At 37.2% G+C, this 20,195-nt stretch overlaps 1 protein-coding gene across 4 annotated transcripts in view; it reads right to left on the bottom strand.

Annotated features, from left to right (window-relative positions):
• LOC112055381 (teneurin-m) overlaps nucleotides 1-20,195 on the bottom strand; it is a 330,977-nt gene that overhangs the window by 245,778 nt on the left and 65,004 nt on the right. For 3 of the 4 annotated variants that reach the window (XM_052881940.1, XM_052881943.1, XM_052881944.1), the window contains exon 2: nucleotides 18,508-18,552. The exons of the other annotated variant lie outside the window; for it this stretch is intronic. In XM_052881940.1, the coding sequence (XP_052737900.1) occupies nucleotides 18,508-18,552 (45 nt within the window). The remainder of the gene's footprint in view (nucleotides 1-18,507; nucleotides 18,553-20,195) is intronic. 4 annotated transcript variants of the gene reach the window in all.

The following is a 20,195-nucleotide window of genomic DNA, read 5'->3' as shown; positions in this document are numbered from 1 at the left end:
CAAATAGAATCATGAATTTTCTATCTGTGGCAAGTTCTCAGCCCATACGGCCAGTGGCTCTAACACTGCACTCTCACACACAACAAGTAAGTAAGAACAGGACCGCTAAAGTGCCACTTGTACCTCCTACGCGTCACATAAGGCGCGCCGCCCATTTGTAACTGAACCCTACTGAACCCTGTCTCCGAACCACTCGCTCCACACATTACCCGAGTTGACAGCTCAGAGTAAACTTGTCAATGCGATGCAATATTTTTATTTTTCCTCACTATCGGTTTATCGCGCCACCAACGTGGATCCCCCGTACGTTATGATATTGACACTGGAATATCCTCATCACGGCCCATGATTTTATGGCGGCCATTATTTATCGCTTTTTATGGGAACAGGAAATTCGGAATCACTTTCCTAAAGATAGTCGAGACGATCGGATCGTGTTGTCTGACATCCTTGTGAAAGGGATGAAGGAGGTTTTAGCTAAACTGCTACAGAATTAGTATAGACGAGGATATAAAGGACCAGCACTTATAAGGAAATCAAAATAACTTTTAATACTTTTGTTTGCTATTCGTTGCGAAGTTGTACTATGAAGGCGAATAACTGGGTTATACTAAAGAAGCGTTGTAATATTCTCGCATAACGTAGAGTATTTTGTAGAATATTCTATTGATTTAATATTCCATACATTACAGAAGTGTTATAAAAGTTTCTTATGGTAGGGTATTTAAATAAGCTAATGACGTTCTGATAATGTAGTCATTAACTTCACTACCATACAATTCATCATAACTTTCAATGGTCTAGACTAGGTGTATTATCTTCTTCATGAGAGACAGAGAGCGATAAGACCTACCATGCTGCTTCAATATGGGTTGTTGGGCTAAAACCACAACTTTGTCTCTTTTTAAAAATTACACATTAACAAATAATTTGAAACTATTTACCGATATCTTGATAAGTTAGAAAAAAAATATTGCTCAAAACTCTACTTATTATAATATTATGTTCTACTAACCCAAAAATCAGAACAGCTTAAGGAACTAACACCGGTACGTGTCCACACGACGCCGCCGGAGTGCAGCGCCTAAAAGCGTCCTACAAAAACTATTGTCGCGTCCGAAACAATAAAACCTTTGTATCTACGTCAAGGATAACTCAAACATTATCTTGTCGACAGAGGGGATAAAACTTAATTTACTATGAAAATGACGCGTTGAAATATTATCGATTTTATTTAAATAAGTAATTAGATTATTTTAGATTATATTCTTTAGATTTAGTAGGTACTTAGTTTTAGCAGTAGGCCTAAGATGCGTCAACGAAATGTCTTCTGGAAGAGATGACAGACGAGTAGTGATGATGGTGACTTTTGCTTTTTTTTCGTATTTAACAACATGTATGTGTATATTCTGTTATAAAATAATTTGTTATTTTGCACATTTAGATGTTAAAATATTAGTATGCATATCTAGCAGATGCCTATTCGTTATATTTATATTTGTTTTATTATTATATAATCGCAAGACCGTTGTGCATGGTTTATAAACCGCACTAAGGCGATTGTAAAAGTAAACACTGACGAAATATATAATTGTATTGTAGCAGTAAAAAGTGATGGAATCCGTGTTTTTTCAGTTATCATTTCTCCCTCTCTTCAATTAGATACTTTTCCCCGGAGAACAATAATTATATTTTCAAGATGTAAGTTACCATTGTACAATTACAGATTGTATGGTTAAATAAGGCGTAAAAACAAACACAGTCGCATTCACATTACTAAAATTAATTGAAAAATCTTCTCTGCGTCACAAAGGAATATCTCTGCACCGATGGCAGAGTGTGAGAGCAGTAAAGTTATCTTTATGTCTCTATTCCGCCAGAAATAGACGGCCATATGTTTACATCCACTCAATACACACAAAAGTTGGATGCATTATGTCTGGAGCTGGCGGGTAATTTACATCTACACTAAGGGCTCTATCACACTAGCTTATTTACACGCTGCTTTTTTATCACATCATACAACTCTGTGGTATAAAAGAAGATGACTTAAATCGAGAAAGGTATGTTTTGATGGTCTTGGTTTGGTTGAAAGGATGAATGAAAGAAGACTAAAAAAATGTATCTATAAGTAGAGTGTGGACAGAAATGTTGGAAGGATAAGACAATTTTAACGTTCCTGGTCCAAATACAGAGCATTTTTATTAAAGGCTGGGTCAAGAGTAGGTACGTACCGTTAACCGGCGAACTTGTATGAAAGGCTTGATGTTAGCAGAAGAAGCAAGAGAGATAATTATGCAAGGATTGTAGCAAATAAAAACGTGATCTATGACTACTCCTATGGGAATGAGGTGTGATGTTAGGCGTATTTGTAAAATTCAGTAAATACGAGTATGGTGAAAATTTAAAGTTGTCTGGACGAGTTCGCTACGAAGCGATAAGGCCGCCTATTACTTGTTTACTATGTGTTTAAATATCGATTTAGAAATTACCAATTCTTAAATTAATAACATCACACACTTCGGTTTCTTTAAGGAAACTTTCACAAGTGCGCAAGCTTTGTCAGGTTATCAAACATCTACGGTCGAATGGTCAGTATGAGAGTACTCTTATGTGTAGCCCATTCATTAGACGTGGTACTTTGTGAACAACCCATTGATAGTTTGACATGTGCACTCGAAAATACGAAGGACCACAATAAGAGTACTATCCCGTCCACCGTAATTTTATTACCTCCTACAGTTGAAGAAGTATTGTGAACATATGTCGTATTTGACATATTCTATGACCATGTTTGTGTTACTAATATATTTGGTTATGAATTGAAGGTGGACATTAGGATATTATACAAAAATACCTACAATAGACAAGACACCACGAAAAAAATATCTTGTATTTTTTATAAAGTACGCGTAATAATTGACAAATCAAGTAAAGTGTAACTGACAGTACTTGGAAAACCATCTATAAATAGTACGAAGTGCTGCCCTTTGTCCAAAAATCTAAGGCGTAGGTGTTAAGCCTCATTGGCCTGTAATAACACCAACAAACATGAATTCAGACCAGAACACAGCATTGCTGTTTAGTCGCAAAAATAAGAGTAACGTTACACTCTCGGACGAAAATCTCAGGATTTGGATAAACTTCAGGTTATTTAACTGAGTTCCTGGATGGTTTGAAAATAGAATACTTTAAGCGCTAGATAGCGACGTTCATATGAAAAAGTAATTGCGTCTGTAGGGTCCGCTTAGTAAAAACAAAAGACGCTAAATTGAGAGATTCTTTTAAAAAACATTAAATTTGTTAAAAAAATATGGATTTCACGCTAAAACTCTGTGAAAAATGGTCACAAACATCTCGGTCAATTAATAAAAAAAGCCGTCCCAGTATTGGAATCAGTCGGCAGTCATTTATTTGTATTAGACATGTCGTGTCCTTCGATTCCCCGTGGACTGCAAACATGCCCAATGGATTAAACCAATTTTGTATACAAGAAAAGTTTGTTCTGCATACTAAAAGTATTATAGTCATTGTTCCAAAAAATATACACGTAAAAATATACATATTATATTATTCATTGATTTTTTTTATATTAAGAACTAGCGGACGCCCGCGACTTCGTCCGCGTGGAATTTAGTTTTTCACAAATCCCTCGGGAACCATGAATTTTTCCGGGATAAAAAGTAGTATATGTGTTAATCCAGGCTATAATATATCTTAAAACAAAATTTCAGCTAATTCGGTTCAGTAGTTGAGACGTGAAAGAGTGATGGATGGAAACCATGGATTTTTTCGGGGTAAAAAGTAGTATATGTGTTAATCCAAAGTAAAATTTATTTTCATTCCAAATTTCAGCTAAATCGCTTCAGTAGTAGCGGCGTTATAGAGTAACAAACATCCAAACATACATCCATACAAACTTTCGCGTTTATAACATTAATAGGATAGTAGGATGAAATATTTTCGCTTGGCTTTACATTATTTAAAAAAATAGGTTTAATTGTTCTAAACAGAAGTGGTTTGTAAAGTACCTAATTGGTGACTAAGCCCTCATTCGCACGAGTTTTTATAACGGACGTTAAAAAAAACTATCGTGCGAATGAGGGCTTAGTGTGTATCTAAGATGTGTTAGTTAGTATTAATTAAAGTCAACTTATTCCGTTGTAATTAAATAATGATAATAATATTGATTCCATGACGATATAATGTCTATTCCTCCTTATTTCCTTTTCTTTTTGCATCGGGGGTTAAAAAGGAATCAATCAAAGAGCAACAGAGCAATCTGAATCCGTCATCGCAGTAATAAAGATGGCGGCCAGAAAATTGCGCGCTTGGAATAAGAACTCGGTACGCGGTTAATACGGAACACGGCTCCCTTGGCGGCAGTTAGAGGTGATGTAACCTTGTACACGTCTACGTGACGTTGGCATATCTTCGTAGTTTCTGATACCTACATTTGTTCTTTGGACAGTCTCAATAGTAAAAAAAAAAACAGAAAATGTCATTTGATTATCATGGGTAGATTAAACTTATCGTTATTATTATCAACCCATATACGGTTCATTGCTAAGCTCGAGTCGTCTTTCAGAATGAGACGAGCTAAACTAATAGTCCACCACGCTGGCTCAATGCGGATTAGCAGACTTCACACACGTGGAGATTTCTTTTCCTTCTGGATTCGAACCTACGCCATCCAGAATCGGAGGCATAGGAGGTTATATGCACTGAGCTATACTCGTACTGTACTATATACTGAGCACCGGCTAAATTCAACATAGTGTGAACCGTTTCATTTTTATCGCAATAATTTTTATTTCAAAAAACACAAAATTTACTTTGGCAGAGTTATTAATCTATACTAATACTGGTAAAGTCTGTGAGGTTTTAGGGGTAACATCTGAATCAGAATAACCTATTTTGAAAATTCTTTTGCCATAAGAAAGCCACGTTATTTGCGAGTGCCATACGCTATATTATTCTGTCCTTGTAACCCAACAGAAAAGGGAACTACGCGGGTAATATTTTGATATACGTACAATAAAGTGAAATAAAAAATGGTAAAAAATAAAAAAAAAAAAACTTAAAACTTAAAAAAAATATTATATATATGATGTAAAAACAATCAAACGCGGAATCTAAATACGTCAGCGCGATAGTAAACATGGCGGGCGGTAATTTAATGGCGGTGGAAATAAGAAGTCGTGTAATATGGGACATGGCTCCCCAGCCGGCAGTTAGTAAAGGTAGCGGCGTCACCTTGTGCTGGCATTTTAATAACTGCCTTTTTATAGAGCAGCCGAGGCGCTTGCATGCTGATCCTAACTGAAAATTTACTTTGTTGTATGTATATGATGCTAGAATGTTTTCTTACTCGACAACCTGTCTTTGACAGCGTATTTTACGACGGAAATAACGGTTAGACAGTGATTGTAGACGGAGTAAAGTAAAATAACAGTTTTAAACAGCATTTTTAGACGAAAACAAAAATTTACTTAAGTAGAAATGTAATTTTTGTATTTTTTTCTTTTTTATTTGTTAATAAGTAATTAGATAAATTGCGATGTATGCACAATAATTACTACTTTAAATTACGAATAGAAGAAGACAAGGGTGCCGTTAGTCTATTAAATACCTCTGATCTATATGATGATGATGATGCCTCACAGCCGATTTCGGCTACAGCGACACTTCTGGCTCCTCAGGTCTGGGTAAGGAACTCGGATGGAAAGTTCTCTGATGTGCTTTCCAGTGACTTATGTAACCTATTTTGGCCTTGAAAGTGCGACTACATAAGGCACAAGTTAGCACACCATCACAGTAATTGTATGGCGTATACATGGTATTAGTACAAGTACAAGTATTAGTACAATCATTTGAGATAACTAAAAGTTTTCTTGATTGAACAAACCTATTTAAAATCTAAAGAATGATGTGTACTTACTTAAAACATTGATCAATATACACGTAAACGAAAATATATTTACAATAATACATCAAAAAGTTGTTTTACATTAAATAAAAGCAAGCAATAATTGAAGCCCTCAAATAAAACCGATACACTGCTTATCTGCCACAAAGCCTTTAAGAGGGAGAAAATTAAATAAACATCGGAAGAACTCCAACAGTAAAAATCATTTAATTACTTTCCGTAAATAAACGGGGCGATGAATCGAAAAATAAAAAGCAATAGAGAGAAATTATCGGAGCTCGGGACACTTTTAGTGCCGTATTTGTCAGGCGTTTTTTCTTGCTCCAAAAAATTACAATAAGTCCTCTGTGTGGATGTTATTTGTGAAAGTTTATTTTTATACAAAAATACTAAAACATGCTCATACTGATAATAATGATTTAATTTTCGGTAAAGAATATAAATCCAGAGTTATGGGAAATACTCTACAGCACCCTGTATATGTATAGTTTTGCTATTAAAAAGCATGTCAGATGACAGTCAGAACACTAGTAAGTCTAGAAAAACTAACCGATGGAAACACTCCACCATTGGGAATATTGGGAAACAAGGCAACAAAACTCGTTGTACGGAACGCACAAAGGTTTGATACGACTTTGTGACTCGCGTCGGCCTCTATAAAATATTTTTCGATACCAGGGGAAATTGGTCAAAAATGACTGCCGAACAAGATTATTTTGTACCGTCCGACACGACACGCAAAAGTCAGATCTAATCCATCGCTTTAAAGTTTAATTTTGCAAAACTTGACCTATATTTTCATTTCGCGGAGACTCGTCTACTGTTCTTGTATTATGTAGGTTGTTCTGACGTATGATTACCATTAGACTAGGTTTTCTCGGAAGAGTCCTACGAAGTATATTAAAATTATAATTGCAAACATAATTTCAATATTCTTCATAAGACTTAATATCTAAAGATTAAATTGTCTGCTGATTCTCTGGTTGATTATGAAGGGAAATATTTATTATAGTTGTATTATCTAACCTCATACCAATAATAAATATTAATAAACTGTGGTGTTCCTTTTGTCCTCACTATAAACAAAATTTTCTATGACGTTTAAATAAATTGACGTTTGAATAAATATAATTCGGGTTTGAAAATACGGTAGTTACAATCATTACTATGAAAATTTAAATTACTGTGTATTTAAAAAAAATACTGTGAAAGAACACAATTTTTAATATTACCTACACTATATTAAGATTCCAATATTTTGAAAGTACTAACATATACTGTTTACTGATATTGTATCGCTCGAAAGTTGTATCTTGTTACAACAGAAATCTATTGATGCAGTTTCGAAACTCTGTCCCGCTTAATGACTTTGTTAATGGCGACCCTAGCCCGAAGCTTGGGAGCTTTATTTATTGAAACCTTATTACCTCAGTCTGAAGTCGATTTTAAACTTTAAGATATTACACTGTTCACGACGTTTACCTTTGTCTTATGGCAAACTTTATACATATCATGATCGTCATATTTTACACGAAAAATATCTGCGGACGTATCGCTTCCTGTGCTATTGTGAATTCCATTTTAGCTTTCCTTTTCACCTGAAGATTTATTGGCGAGTTAATATTATATTAAAGCGTTACTCTTTTAGATTTATGAGATTCATATAATTCAATTCTTGGTTTATTACATTTTTAGCTGTCAACTGGGCATTTTTCCAAGGCCACATGCCTCGTTAGTTTTTATTCACATTATGAATTCTCGTATTTGAAACCTACATCTGAAGGTCAAGTAAAATAAAGTTGATAAGGACTATGAAGGTCTGTAATCATGAATTAGAATTAAAAGGTATTAACTACAACTAACTAGATTCGCAATGTGGCTGTTTAATTAACACCTAAAGAAGAAGAAAGAAAGATAATTGCCAAAAGTAGCTAAATATCTATAAGTGTAAAACTTTACACTTTGAAAGGAGTACTATAAATTTTGCTTTCAAAAAAACTACGTCAACTAATAATAATAATTTAAGTAACGAAACAAAGTTGTTGGGCAAACACCAACCCATATATCCATTTCTTATCCACGAACGTATACGAAAATAGTTTAAATTCTGATTATGCCGCTTAACTATACAGACAATCAAACCCTTGCCCGAGATGGCACGCTGAATGTGTTTTTATTATAGGAAAAATTACGAGAAAGTATAAATTTGTTCGTTTTACGCCAACGTCCTAACACGGACTCGTAATGACTCTATATGTTACGGTATAAATGGCTCAGAAAAATAAATGTCCGCATTCTCCCCCTTGTGAGGGTTTTTATTTCTCCTTTCTGATGATACTGTAACTTTTATATACATATTTTATTTTATAAATTTAGTAAAGTACCCTTTTGTATTGTTTCAGTGATGATATATGCTATACCTACTATCATATGCGTACTTAAAATTTGGGTTGAATTTATTATGTTACTAATATTTAGAACTTTACCTATTGTTGTGCGTCGTAGTTAAAGCTAATTTCGTTTCTAGGATTAGGTAATAGCTTTTGAAAAATTAAATTAAACCAAATGTTTACTTTAAGTTGTCGTCATTGTTTGCTTGTAGATGCTTCAAGTATAGACATTATTATAAAAATCACATTTGATTATATTTTAATCTTTATTAAACGAGTTGGAAACCTTCTATGTTCAAGCTATTATTAAAGCTATTATTTAAGATTAAGATTTTCTTAATTTGTCCAGGTCTGGCTGGTGGGAGGCTTCGGCCGTGGCTAGTTACCACCCTACCGGCAAAAACGAATCGCCATGCGAATTTAGCGTTCCGGTACGATGCCGTGTAGAAAGGCTGGTGAGGATTTTCAACCTCCTCCTAACAAGTTACCCCGCTTCTTTCTTAGACTGCATCATCACTTACCATCAGGTGACATTGTAGTCAAGGGCTAACTTGTATAGAATAAAAAAAAAGCTTTTATAGTTAATCCAAGCTTTGATACAATTTAATTAGAAGAAATTATATATTTATTGACTTTGTTTATATATTATATAGCCATAAATTGTCAATACAAAGACTAAGAGAGTTGATAGTCACCATCGCTCGAACCGTAACGATTTATAGAATAAGTTCGAGATGGAAAAACTTTGTAATCGTATCTCCTAACGGTATCCCTTGGGGCTTAGTTTTTCTAATGTTGAAAGTACAAGATCGGATTAAATCTGGCCTAAGTAATAAGTAGATTTTTAAAACTGTTTGTTGTACTGGCGTTTTTTGTCAGTGGCATGCACTTCATCATACTAAAATTATAAAGGCGAAAGTTTGTGTGTGTGTATGTGTGTTCCTCCTTTACGCTGTGGCTACTGAAGCTATTCGGCTGAAATTTGGAATGAAAATAGATTTTACTCCGATGGATTAATACATTAATCATCCCGGAAAAAATCATAATTCACGTGGAATTTGTGAAAAATTGAATTCAACACGCACGGACATAGTTGCGGGCATCCGTTAGTACATGCATAAATGCACTGCGCAACCGGACGACAAACCTGAGCCGTTATGTTTAACTAGATCGCATCCGCTTGTCACCAATTTCATTCCATTGCAATTGTGAAATTGACAGTTTTCTTGACTTGACTTGACTTGATTGACTATTGGGGTTGACATTTATTTGACGTATATTTCATTAAATGGAGCTGTCGAAAGGATCCGCTGCACTGGAGGAGTTTTACATTTTGTACAATTTGGTCGTATAGTGCATACCCTAGTTTAAAACTTTGTTCACGCCACTGTGTAGACACTAAAGATTCAAAACATGTATAAAAATATTAGGTTTCTGTATAGGTTGGTAATATAAAATATAATTTTGAAAATTTTATTGTGAAAACAATATATTGTTTTAGGCCTACCTTATAAGGTAGGCTATCTATTGATAGTAAAAATTCTTACAAACCATTTTGATTAATTGCTTTTATGCTTTGTTTGTTTTCAGGTGTTAATTAATGAATAACGTCAATAACAAAGTATTCCCGAGCAATGCTTTTCAAGTTTCAAAGAGATTGAAACTGTAGATGAGCACTTAAACCGCTACATCCACGAGATTTTAATCAGAAGAGTCTGTCTGTGCGCTTAATCAAAGGAAACTTAAATAGCAAGACGACGTCATCAGGCGACACCCGACCGGTTGCGTCGGTGATTTCATTACGTCAGCAATTTCAACTCGTCAGTTTCCCTTTTATTTTGCTTGGCTTCTGATTTCTGTATGGTATCTGCCCCCCTAGCCAACTGGCACGCCGATTCTCTTTCTACGATCGCTAACGAAAAACTAAAGTAGAAAGATGTATGGGAATGACATTTGCTATCGACAGGTCACGTGATCAAGATCTGTCAAGATGTGGCACGGGGGGGGGGCCTGTTACTATGATTAGAATGAGACTGAAAGCTTCACAATTTCTAGCCTATATTAACGATTAGGGCCAGGTTTCTTATAGGAGACGGGATTTGGAGGCCCACCAAATAGCTCCAATGTGAGTTCTAGTGTGTTTGACGTTTGTAATTAGACTACAGAGGCCATTTTAATTACATAGACGAAAAAGCTTCTGTGGACGCTGTCTGCTAAACCTAGAGTTAGGGGTAATTCTGTAACTTGATAGGTTTGACAGCAAATTCATTTCTAGTTGTCAAACAGTGTCGGGATTTGATATTTTCTTTCTTTCTTTCTATATCATAACAGTACTATAAAATCACAGAGTATCTTATTTTTTAGTTTTCGTGAACAGTTTTTAAAATATTTAAAAACTTAAGACGCCATTTTGTCTTGAATGATATTGAAAATTGCTGATGTGACGCTTCGTGTCGTACTGACTCGAGAATGTATTCGTTTAATTTTTTGACGGCCTCCGTGGCGCAGTGGTATCGCGGTGGATTTACAAAACGGAGGTCCTGGGTTCGATCCCCGGCTGGGCCGATTGACGTTTTCTTAATTAGTCCAGGTCTCGCTGGTGAGACGCTTCGGCCGTGGCTAGTTACCACCCTACCGGCAAAAACGTACGATGCCGTGTAGAAACCGAAAGGGGTGTGGATTTTCATCCTCCTCCTAACAAGTTAGCCCGCTTCCATCTTAGACTGCATCATCACTTACCATCAGGTGAGATTGTAGTCAAGGGCTAACTTGTAAAGAATAAAAAAAAATTAATCGCAAGTAGGTACTTAAAGTCGACGTCATCGATTTTATATTATCGGATGGTTGTACGCGAATAGATTGCATGGCGTTACATTTGTGGACAATGCGGTTGGGCTGTCGGCGCCGGTCCGTGGTCGCGGCTATTTTGAACCTTACTCCCTGTTACACACTAATCCTAGTATTCGTTCATTTTATTCTCTACTTCGTTCGCATGAATTTCAGGTTCCATTTAAGCGAGGACACGCTGCGTTCGAGTTGGCGAGCGAGTTTTGAAACCACGTGGCGTTAAGTTTTATGTTATGTATGGAAAAATGCTGCCTTGTTGATGCCGTGGATAGTTTATGTGGCTTTGGATTACAAAGTCCTCGGTTCGAGTCCTGGATCGAGCTATAAAATACTAAGCTTTTGTTTCATGTAAATTTTCTCAAAAGAAAAAATAACTCATAAAGTTCATGATGACATAGGACGCCCTGGGCAAACGAGACAGTTCTTTTCTTTTTTTTGAGTTAGTCCGTAGAACGTGTGTTAAAACTCAGGTTGAAAAGGTTTTAAAAATGGAGGTTTATTTCTTTAATTTTAAATACATAAACCTGATATATTTAAGAATATCATTCAATGATTAATAACCTTATTTTGTAGATTTTATTGAAGACGATCTATATAAAATTCATTATCAAATAAGAAAGTAGGTAATACTGTACTATTAAACTAACTATATGGAAACTAATAAACCTGTACCTTCTTTCTGTAACCAAAAGTAATAAATATTTCGCAATATCAATGAACCAAACTTATTGACCTGAGCACCACATGGAAATATGAAACTCAAAATTGATGTTGTAAGCATATAATAAGTTTCCAGAAAGTTCTCAAAGCGCCAGCGAACGTTCGCCATACCACCACAAGCACCCCTCCGTATGCACGCGAAATAAATAGCACTAGTTTGCGATAAAAATCATAACGCATAACCGCGACTTGTACGTTACCATATTTCTTGGCACACTGATTAGATATGGAAAATAATGGGCCGAGAGCTTGTGGGTAATTTTGGGGAGGTATTTGGCAATTTCAAATACATATTCTACTTCCAGTGAACTTAGTTTAACGCCCTTTTGCATTCATGAAGCATAAACTTTCTCTTTTTGTAGTGACAGTTTCGGAAAGCAGTTTTTACTATGTAAGCTCTATCAAGCAAGTAAGACGATACGGTGCGATGTGATATTTATAAATAAATAAATATAATTAAACAATACACATCATATCTAGCCCCAAAGTAAGCATACAGAGCTGCTTGTGTTATGGGTACTAAGATAGTTGATATTATAATATTCATATACATTTATATACTACATATAAATACTTATATAATGTATAAATACTCAAGGACACTGGAAAAAACCCATGTTCAGCACACAACATATTTTCCAGTAGTGGGAATCGAACCCACGGCCGTGGATGCAGAAAGCAGGGTCACTACCCACTGCGCCACACGGCCGTCATGGTAATAAGTATAGAGATTATTCCCGGGATAAGCATTTTTACAAATAGCTTTAACATAACTAAAATCAATTATTAGCTACGATAGCGTAGTAGAGAGCTACGAATATTATGTAACGATGTTTTTAAAACTCGATAATGTGAGCTTCAAGTTTGTTTGTATTTTTGTCTGTTTAACACACTACTACACTACTACTACCACTAAAGACATAAATATATTATAGACATAAAAAAACATTTCGCTTTATTTAGTTCTCGAATCTTGCGACTAGCTCCTGGACTATAATATTCGCGGGTGAAATAATATCCTGATATATGCGCTCCGGGGCGATAACGGCGCGAAAGATGGCCCCCTTAATGGTCGGAACCGGTCGAAATTGACCGAAATTGGACGAAACGTACCCTACAAGCTACCCGAAGACGAGTATTTTTACATATTATTTCATCGGCTACCATTGATGTGGTAACCAAGGATACACAATAAAGCCTCAGTAGCAGCATGTTTAAAAGCCCGGACTCAACATCGAATGCGCATGAGTATGAAACTCAGAAACCCTGAGTTGGAGGGGTAAGATTTATTTATATTTAAAATAAAATATTACTATATGTGTTTAATTAATTAATGTCTCATTAAAATCAATTCATGCCTCATGCCGACTTCAAGATCGGTTATGTTTTTCGCGCGTATCTTGTATGTGTGTATGTATGTAATATTCTTTATTAACTTATATCTTCCAAACCGCTGAACATATTTACGTAATTAAGATATCGTTAGATTTGTCTGAATAACCCAAGTGTTCTTAGATAGGTGAAGCTAAAAAAAACCCAACACGACGACTGTAAGTCGCTATAGACACGAGGTGAAAAAAATTATTTTTTTAAATATTGCGATATGGGTATCAAATTCAAGTGCTCATCAAGAGGATTTCAAAATGGAATATCATGGCCAAAAAAAAACCTACAACTAGAAATACGCTATTTTTTATTAATCGATATACAAAATACGATAGGCTACAGATGTCAGGTTAGGCAGGTTAGGCAGTCGGGTTTTTTTTATTATTGACATGCCATTCATGATAGCGCTTTATGCAGTGACGTGTAAGGACACTGCGTACCTTTGGTTCTTATATCAACGGTAGGTGCGTAAATTATGGCAGTTTTTTGCGTAGAACATATTTCTTGAAGGAGCGTTACGAAGGCGATCCTTACCTTCGAGGGCCCAAAAAGGTATAATTATTGCACACAATATTTCATAGGAGTGTGCAATTACCCTTCATGCGAGTTATTCTACGTGTTCTAAAACGCTACGGAGTTGTAATACTAATCTACTAATCTAAATCTTAATTTTGCTGCAATATATTTTTTTTTCTTTACAAGTTAGCTCTTGATTACTATCCACCACGCATACAACTGCGCCACGGAGGCCGTCAAAACTCGAATCATATCCTGTCTACTATAGTAAATGTGACTAAATGTGACTGACAATCAGCTGAACTGATTTGGATGAAATGTGGCAGTCAGATATAACCTAGATCAACTGGTATACTATCGAAACATTAGAGCGTAGCGGATCTTCTGAAATCTATTACTACATAAAAGCTTGCTTAAATTTTACTAAAGCGAGACAAAAGAAAGAACAAGCTGCCAGTTCCAAGGTAGTCCGTTATCTTAGAAAGTTAACACTTAACTTCAAGTGTAATTGCTAAATTGTATTAAAATTAAAATATATATATATTGGTTCCTTCTTCCGTCGGTCCGACAATTTACGATACTGTGTGTGTTTTCTAAATACAATTTTAATTATATTTTTAGATACACATAAAAGCGTGCGGTTAGTTTTGCTATGACGTCACAAAAACGCAAAAACACAAAGTGTTCGAGTGGTTTAAAACAGCCGTGATAAGTGAGATTTTAACTTCAGCGAATACCTTCACTCGTCAGAACATCTTCAATAGATGATGAAATGAAACTGAAACGAAAAAAAAGAATTATCCAAATTGGTCTATAAATGACGAAGTTATGCGCGAATACACATATAAAAAATAACGGTCGAATTGAGAAACCTCCTCCTTTTTTTTGTAGTCGGTTAAAAAATTGTAACAGTCAATTTTTATAGCATCTAATAATTTAATACGCACCGAAATCTGGAAGATGCTTTGAAAAAAAGAACGCCACGCCATCATGGTTCATAATTTTAACCTACTTATTATTTAATATTATTAAATATTTTGTTCTTGGGCCCGCAGACTATAAGCAGACCTACCTGATGGTAAGTGGAAGACCGTCGACAATAAACAGAGCAAAACTTCACAGTGGACTACGTCTTGCAAAATACCGCCCTGTCTATAACCCTGAGGCGGAGGCTTTAAGCCTCATGTGACTATACATATTTTCACCGGCAAACATGCCTTTCATACCGGACGACAGCAATACTGCGAAATAAGTATAGTATTTTGCTAAAAAAGCATTCATCATTAGATTTACTTGTTTACTTGTCTCCAAAAAATATTATAGTCTCCCAATTTAAGTTGAAAGCTTTTAACAATATTTCGCTTCAGAGGCTGAATTTACTGAATTTTAACTCAACGACTCTTACTACCATAAAAGTGAAAGATCCTAAGTTCGAGCTTGCGAGGCGATGTCCTATCATCATTATCAACACATATTCGGCACACTGCTGAGCAAGAGTCTCCTCTCAGAATGAGAGGGGTTAGGCCAAAAGTCCACCACGCTGGTCCAGTGCGGATTGGCAGACTTCACACGTAGAGAATTAAAAAAATTCTCTCGATGTTTTCCTTCACCGTTTGAGACACGTGATATTTAATTTCTTAAAATGAACATATCTGACAAGTTGGCATGCGCCGGACAGGGTTTGAACCTACACCCTACGGAATCGGAGGCAGATGGATATCCACTTATCACGCATCAGGCTATCACGATTCCTATAATATTTAATTGACGTATTAATTTAGGTTGCTTACCATCACATACTTAAGATGGCAAAGCGTTAAGTTACTGTCGCATAAAAATGGTGTTATTTAGCAAAGAGTCGGGAGAAGCTGATAGTAAATTTTCATTGAAATCCCGTACAACGGATACAAAATCAGCACCATTCTATGCCGTAGTCGAAACAAATGTGAACGTCGCATTCAGAAAATCGGCTTTCTGCAATCGAATGCATCCGACAAGGACGGGAAGTGGAGTTGGCGCGAGTGCGAGAGGGACGGAAGCAATGCGGACAGAACTAGACGCGAATGGAATTGCAAATGTGCGAACGGGCCCGATCGCGCCACGGCAGGACTATATGGGAGCGCTTATTCTTTGGATACGTCAACGATAGGATTTGTACAAGAGAACATAGAGACAATGAGAATGCGAGTATTTTAGGGTTCCGTAGTCATCAAGGAACCATTATAGTCTTGCCATGTCCGTCTGACTATCTGCAGTTTAGTTTGAAGACTATTAGTACTCGAAAATCGTGATTTGAATGAAGCATTACCTAAGTTCATGCAAAATAGGGTTTTTTGAGACTAAGGACGCTTCGTAGGTACATTGCGACCCATTTGCTTAGGTTTGCAGTTTACATTTGCAGAGTTTAGGGGCCTGTTATTCTACCAATAAGCCACGGCCGAAGCCTCCCACCAGACAGACCTGGACCATTAAGAAATCAGCCAAGCCGGGGATCGAACCCAGGACTGTCTTGTAAATCCACTGCGCATACCACTGCGCCACGGAGGCCGTCTGTACACTTTGAAAACTTTTCGGAAAAGTTCAAACCTTTTCACCCATTAACACATACGTGGCGATAATTTGTTAATACTAGAAATAATTGATCACATATATCCGATACGAACGTATAACGATGGAACAACGTTGAAATTGGATTGAGGCTTGCCTATAACTGAAAAACACAGCCAAATAACAAATTCAAATTGAGGAGAGCCAAATTAAAAAGTTTCGGAATTGAATTTTTAATTATTTGCCCGGGCGATACTTTCTTCACGGTTCAATACGATAGTTTACTGCGAGAGAAGTTTATTAATTGAGTTAGTGTCGGGTGGTCGGTTTATTTTTACGCTGGTACTGAGAAACGTCGAATTCTTGAGCGATTTTTTTAACGGAATTATGATAAGTTTTACCAAGATATGGTAATAAATTTATCTTGTCCTACTAATAATATAAATGCGAAAGTTTGTTTGAATGTTTGCAATGCTAATTTTATACTATAGATCGGTTACGTCCCTACAAAATCACCGCAAAATTGATCCGAATAATAGGCTACAAAACTGAGCTCACACATGCACAATTTTGTTTTTAATTCAATTATGTATATATGTATATACTGTTTTCACACATCCTGAACACACAACTCGACATTGTAGACGATAATCAGGTATTATTTGTTTAAATAACGTTCGTTGTTGACCACATTGAGATGTGGAAATTTCATCTTTTGAGCCCCTCATTTTTCATGACCTAGTAACACATCTACCAGTATTTAACATCATTGGATGTTTGGTTGTAAAGAGTAACAAACATCCATACAAACTTTCGCGTTTACTAAACCGATTTGGCTGAAATTTAAAATGAAGATATATAATAATGAATGAACACATATATGTTTGTCTTTGTAATGTTGTTTGTCTTTGTAATGCTTTTGTAATTATTGATAATGTTTGTGTTGTTATTATTGTTTATCATAAATTGTTTAGTGTGGGCATGGACACACACAAGGCAGGCAGGGAAGGTGAGAGTTGATGAGTTTTAAAAGGAACCCCTAAACCTACTCTCAGGGTCACAAGTCCTGGGACCAGCTCGAGTTGTTTCCTCTACTACAAAATAATGGTACAATCACTGGCGCTGCTACCGGTCACGTCACAATAGTTAACGATTCGAAATAAAAACGTTTTTTTTTTTAAGTATTTATTTCACATTTCAATTAGAAACTGTCTTAGAGCGAAATTCGATAATTGAGTTAGTGTCGAGATGTCGGATTGATTTTCCACCGGCGTACTAGCGTAGTCAAAGGAAAAATCTTTTAGAATATTTTCCAAAGGTGAATCTCGGACTTGCAATCTCATTATTGGGCCAAGTTATCCGTGCCGAGTTTGTTTTCGAGAGCAATCCTATCCGGGAATTTTTAATTGTAGTGGTGATTATTATAGTTGCTCAGAGAGTTCGTGCTCCATTTTTTTTTTCAGAGTTATTTCCGGGTGACAATAATTATTGGATGTTTCGCTGGATTGCGAGCTTTCGAGTGTTTTTAAATGTGGGTCTGTTTGTTTTTCTTTTTCTTCAATTTCCTTGTCACTTGTCCAGCTTTGTTTTAATGGCTTACACATTTAGCGTGCCAGTGTTTAATTGTACATCTGGGTCAGTAAAGGGATATTTAATTCTATTTTAATTTATGGAACTACTGAAGTTGATTTCACTCCAAGTAGTTGGTAATGTGATTAGATGGTTATAAATATTACTCGATGAATTGTCATCTTTGCAATGGCAAGGTGTTATTACATAGTTTTAACGTTAAATGTGTTTTTAATAAAATATAAAATGTACGTTTTAAAGGTTATTTCAATTACTTACAGAAGAAATAAAAAAAAATATGAAATTTGCAGTCATGCTCTTATACAATAAGAAAAGGTAAGATAAATTTTACGAGTTTTAATAGACGAATTAAATCATCAGATTTACATTAGATAACATCAATGAAAAAATAAGAGTAGGTAGCAAAGTGTCAAGGTGAGTCGGGTATAACTGAATACATCGTACTTATCTCTAGGGAATTGTTTTTACAAAGTTTGCAAAAATGGATGAAAAAAACGTTCAACTATCTAAAAAAATGGATGAAAAAAACGTCAAACTATCGTTGGCGGACATTAAACAATTAACTGTATGTCTTTCACTCACTTATATAACTGTAACCGCAGTCATCCCCATGCTGTTGCGACTCACCTGTAAGAGAAAATAAATGTTAATTATTAATGTTATGAAAATTTTTGCACATGCGCATGTTTGCTCGAAAGTATACAAGATGGCGCTAATGTCGTGTTAACTTACGCTATCATTTGTATAACAAAACATTAAAGCACTTGGCACGTTATCAACTGAGTCGTAAGGCTATTATTGTCAATTCAATCTCTTTCAAATTCAAATTAATTGTCAAATCAAGTGATGCCATGCCGACTCAGTAGGTAACTTACGGACATATTTTCTAAATCTGTTGTTTGTAGATATGGGAAAGAGGTTTAATACTGGAGCATTTGTTCTCCAGGCTCCAACTGTGCACGGAATAAAGCCAATATTTTTGCTTAAGATTCCTCGACTTTTATATAATGATTTATTTATTTTGCTATCATCCGCGAAAAGTCGACGAACCCATGCGACAACGTCACCCAGGTCCGGCAAAATACTCTCTACGTACGTTTCACCCCGGAACCGGAGCATCCTCAGGAGATGTTGACTCTACAACGTGCAATTGCAAAGTGTCGTTTTCGACGACGATCGGGTCTTCCACGGTAACCCCCACGGGTCACGGGGTAACAGTGATCGGGGCGTTGGCCCCTCTCTGTGATGCTCGACGCCGCCTGCAACGACAGGCGGGGCGCTGGGTGGGACCTGTTTAGGTCCGTGGTGTCAACACCGGGTTTTTCAGATCCGGTGCTATCTTGCCGCATCGCGATCGAGCTCGCAGGTATCGCGGGCGATCTGCGGAACTGTGGCAGAGTGGTAAATCCTGGTGGTGCTACACCCACTGCTCAGCGAGGTCGAGCTCGCCGGAGAAACTCCGGCAAGCGCCCGTCAGCCAGCAGTGAGGAAGTGGTCATGTCCGGGGGGGGTTCAGGAGATCAGGTCTCGTGGCAGTCCTCGTGCGTCCGGCGGACGTCGATGGTATGGCGCGATACCTCGCAGGTGCTGGGATCGCGCTCCGTCAGCGCGCGCGAACATTGAGATGCTCAGGCGGCGAATGTGGTCGTCCAGGCTCTCTATGTTCAGATCTCTGGAGATGACCTGGTTCCGTACGTAGCGTGGGGCGGCGGTAATTGTGCGCAGCGACAGTGACTGCTGCGCTCGTAGCGATTTGCGGCCCGACTCGCAGACCAGCGCGTACCACGCTGGGGCCGCGTATGTAAGGCGCGTGCGGATGTATGCTTTGTAGATACCCAGCTTCGCACGGAGAGGCAGCTGAGACGCTAGCACAGGGCGCAAGAGGCTCCGTGCGGCTCGCGTCTGCGTGACCACATTTTTCACGTGGTGTCGCATGGAGAGATTCCTGTCTATGGTCACTCCGAGGTATTTAGCCGTCGGGGACCATTCGACAGTCTCATCCATTAGTGACACCGGGGGCGGTAGGTGGGATCGCCCTATGTAGATCGCCTGGGTTTTCGCCACGTTGACCTTGAGTCTCCAGGTCTCTAGCCAGTGGGGAAGTGCGTCCAGTGCGCGCTGCATTTTGATCGCCGCGTGTCGGCCCGACAGCGATGTGGTTATAAACGCGGCGTCGTCGGCGTACAGCGCAAGCATGGCGCCGTTCGCAACTGGGATGTCGTCCGTATATCTGCTGTAGCAGACGGGCGACAGGCAGCTTCCCTGGGGCA

This window comes from Bicyclus anynana, chromosome 6 (assembly GCF_947172395.1).
Source record: "Bicyclus anynana chromosome 6, ilBicAnyn1.1, whole genome shotgun sequence".
Lineage (NCBI taxonomy): Eukaryota > Metazoa > Arthropoda > Insecta > Lepidoptera > Nymphalidae > Bicyclus > Bicyclus anynana.
The sequence above is the reverse complement of the archived record's forward strand: the minus strand, read 5'-3'. Positions and strand labels throughout refer to the sequence as shown.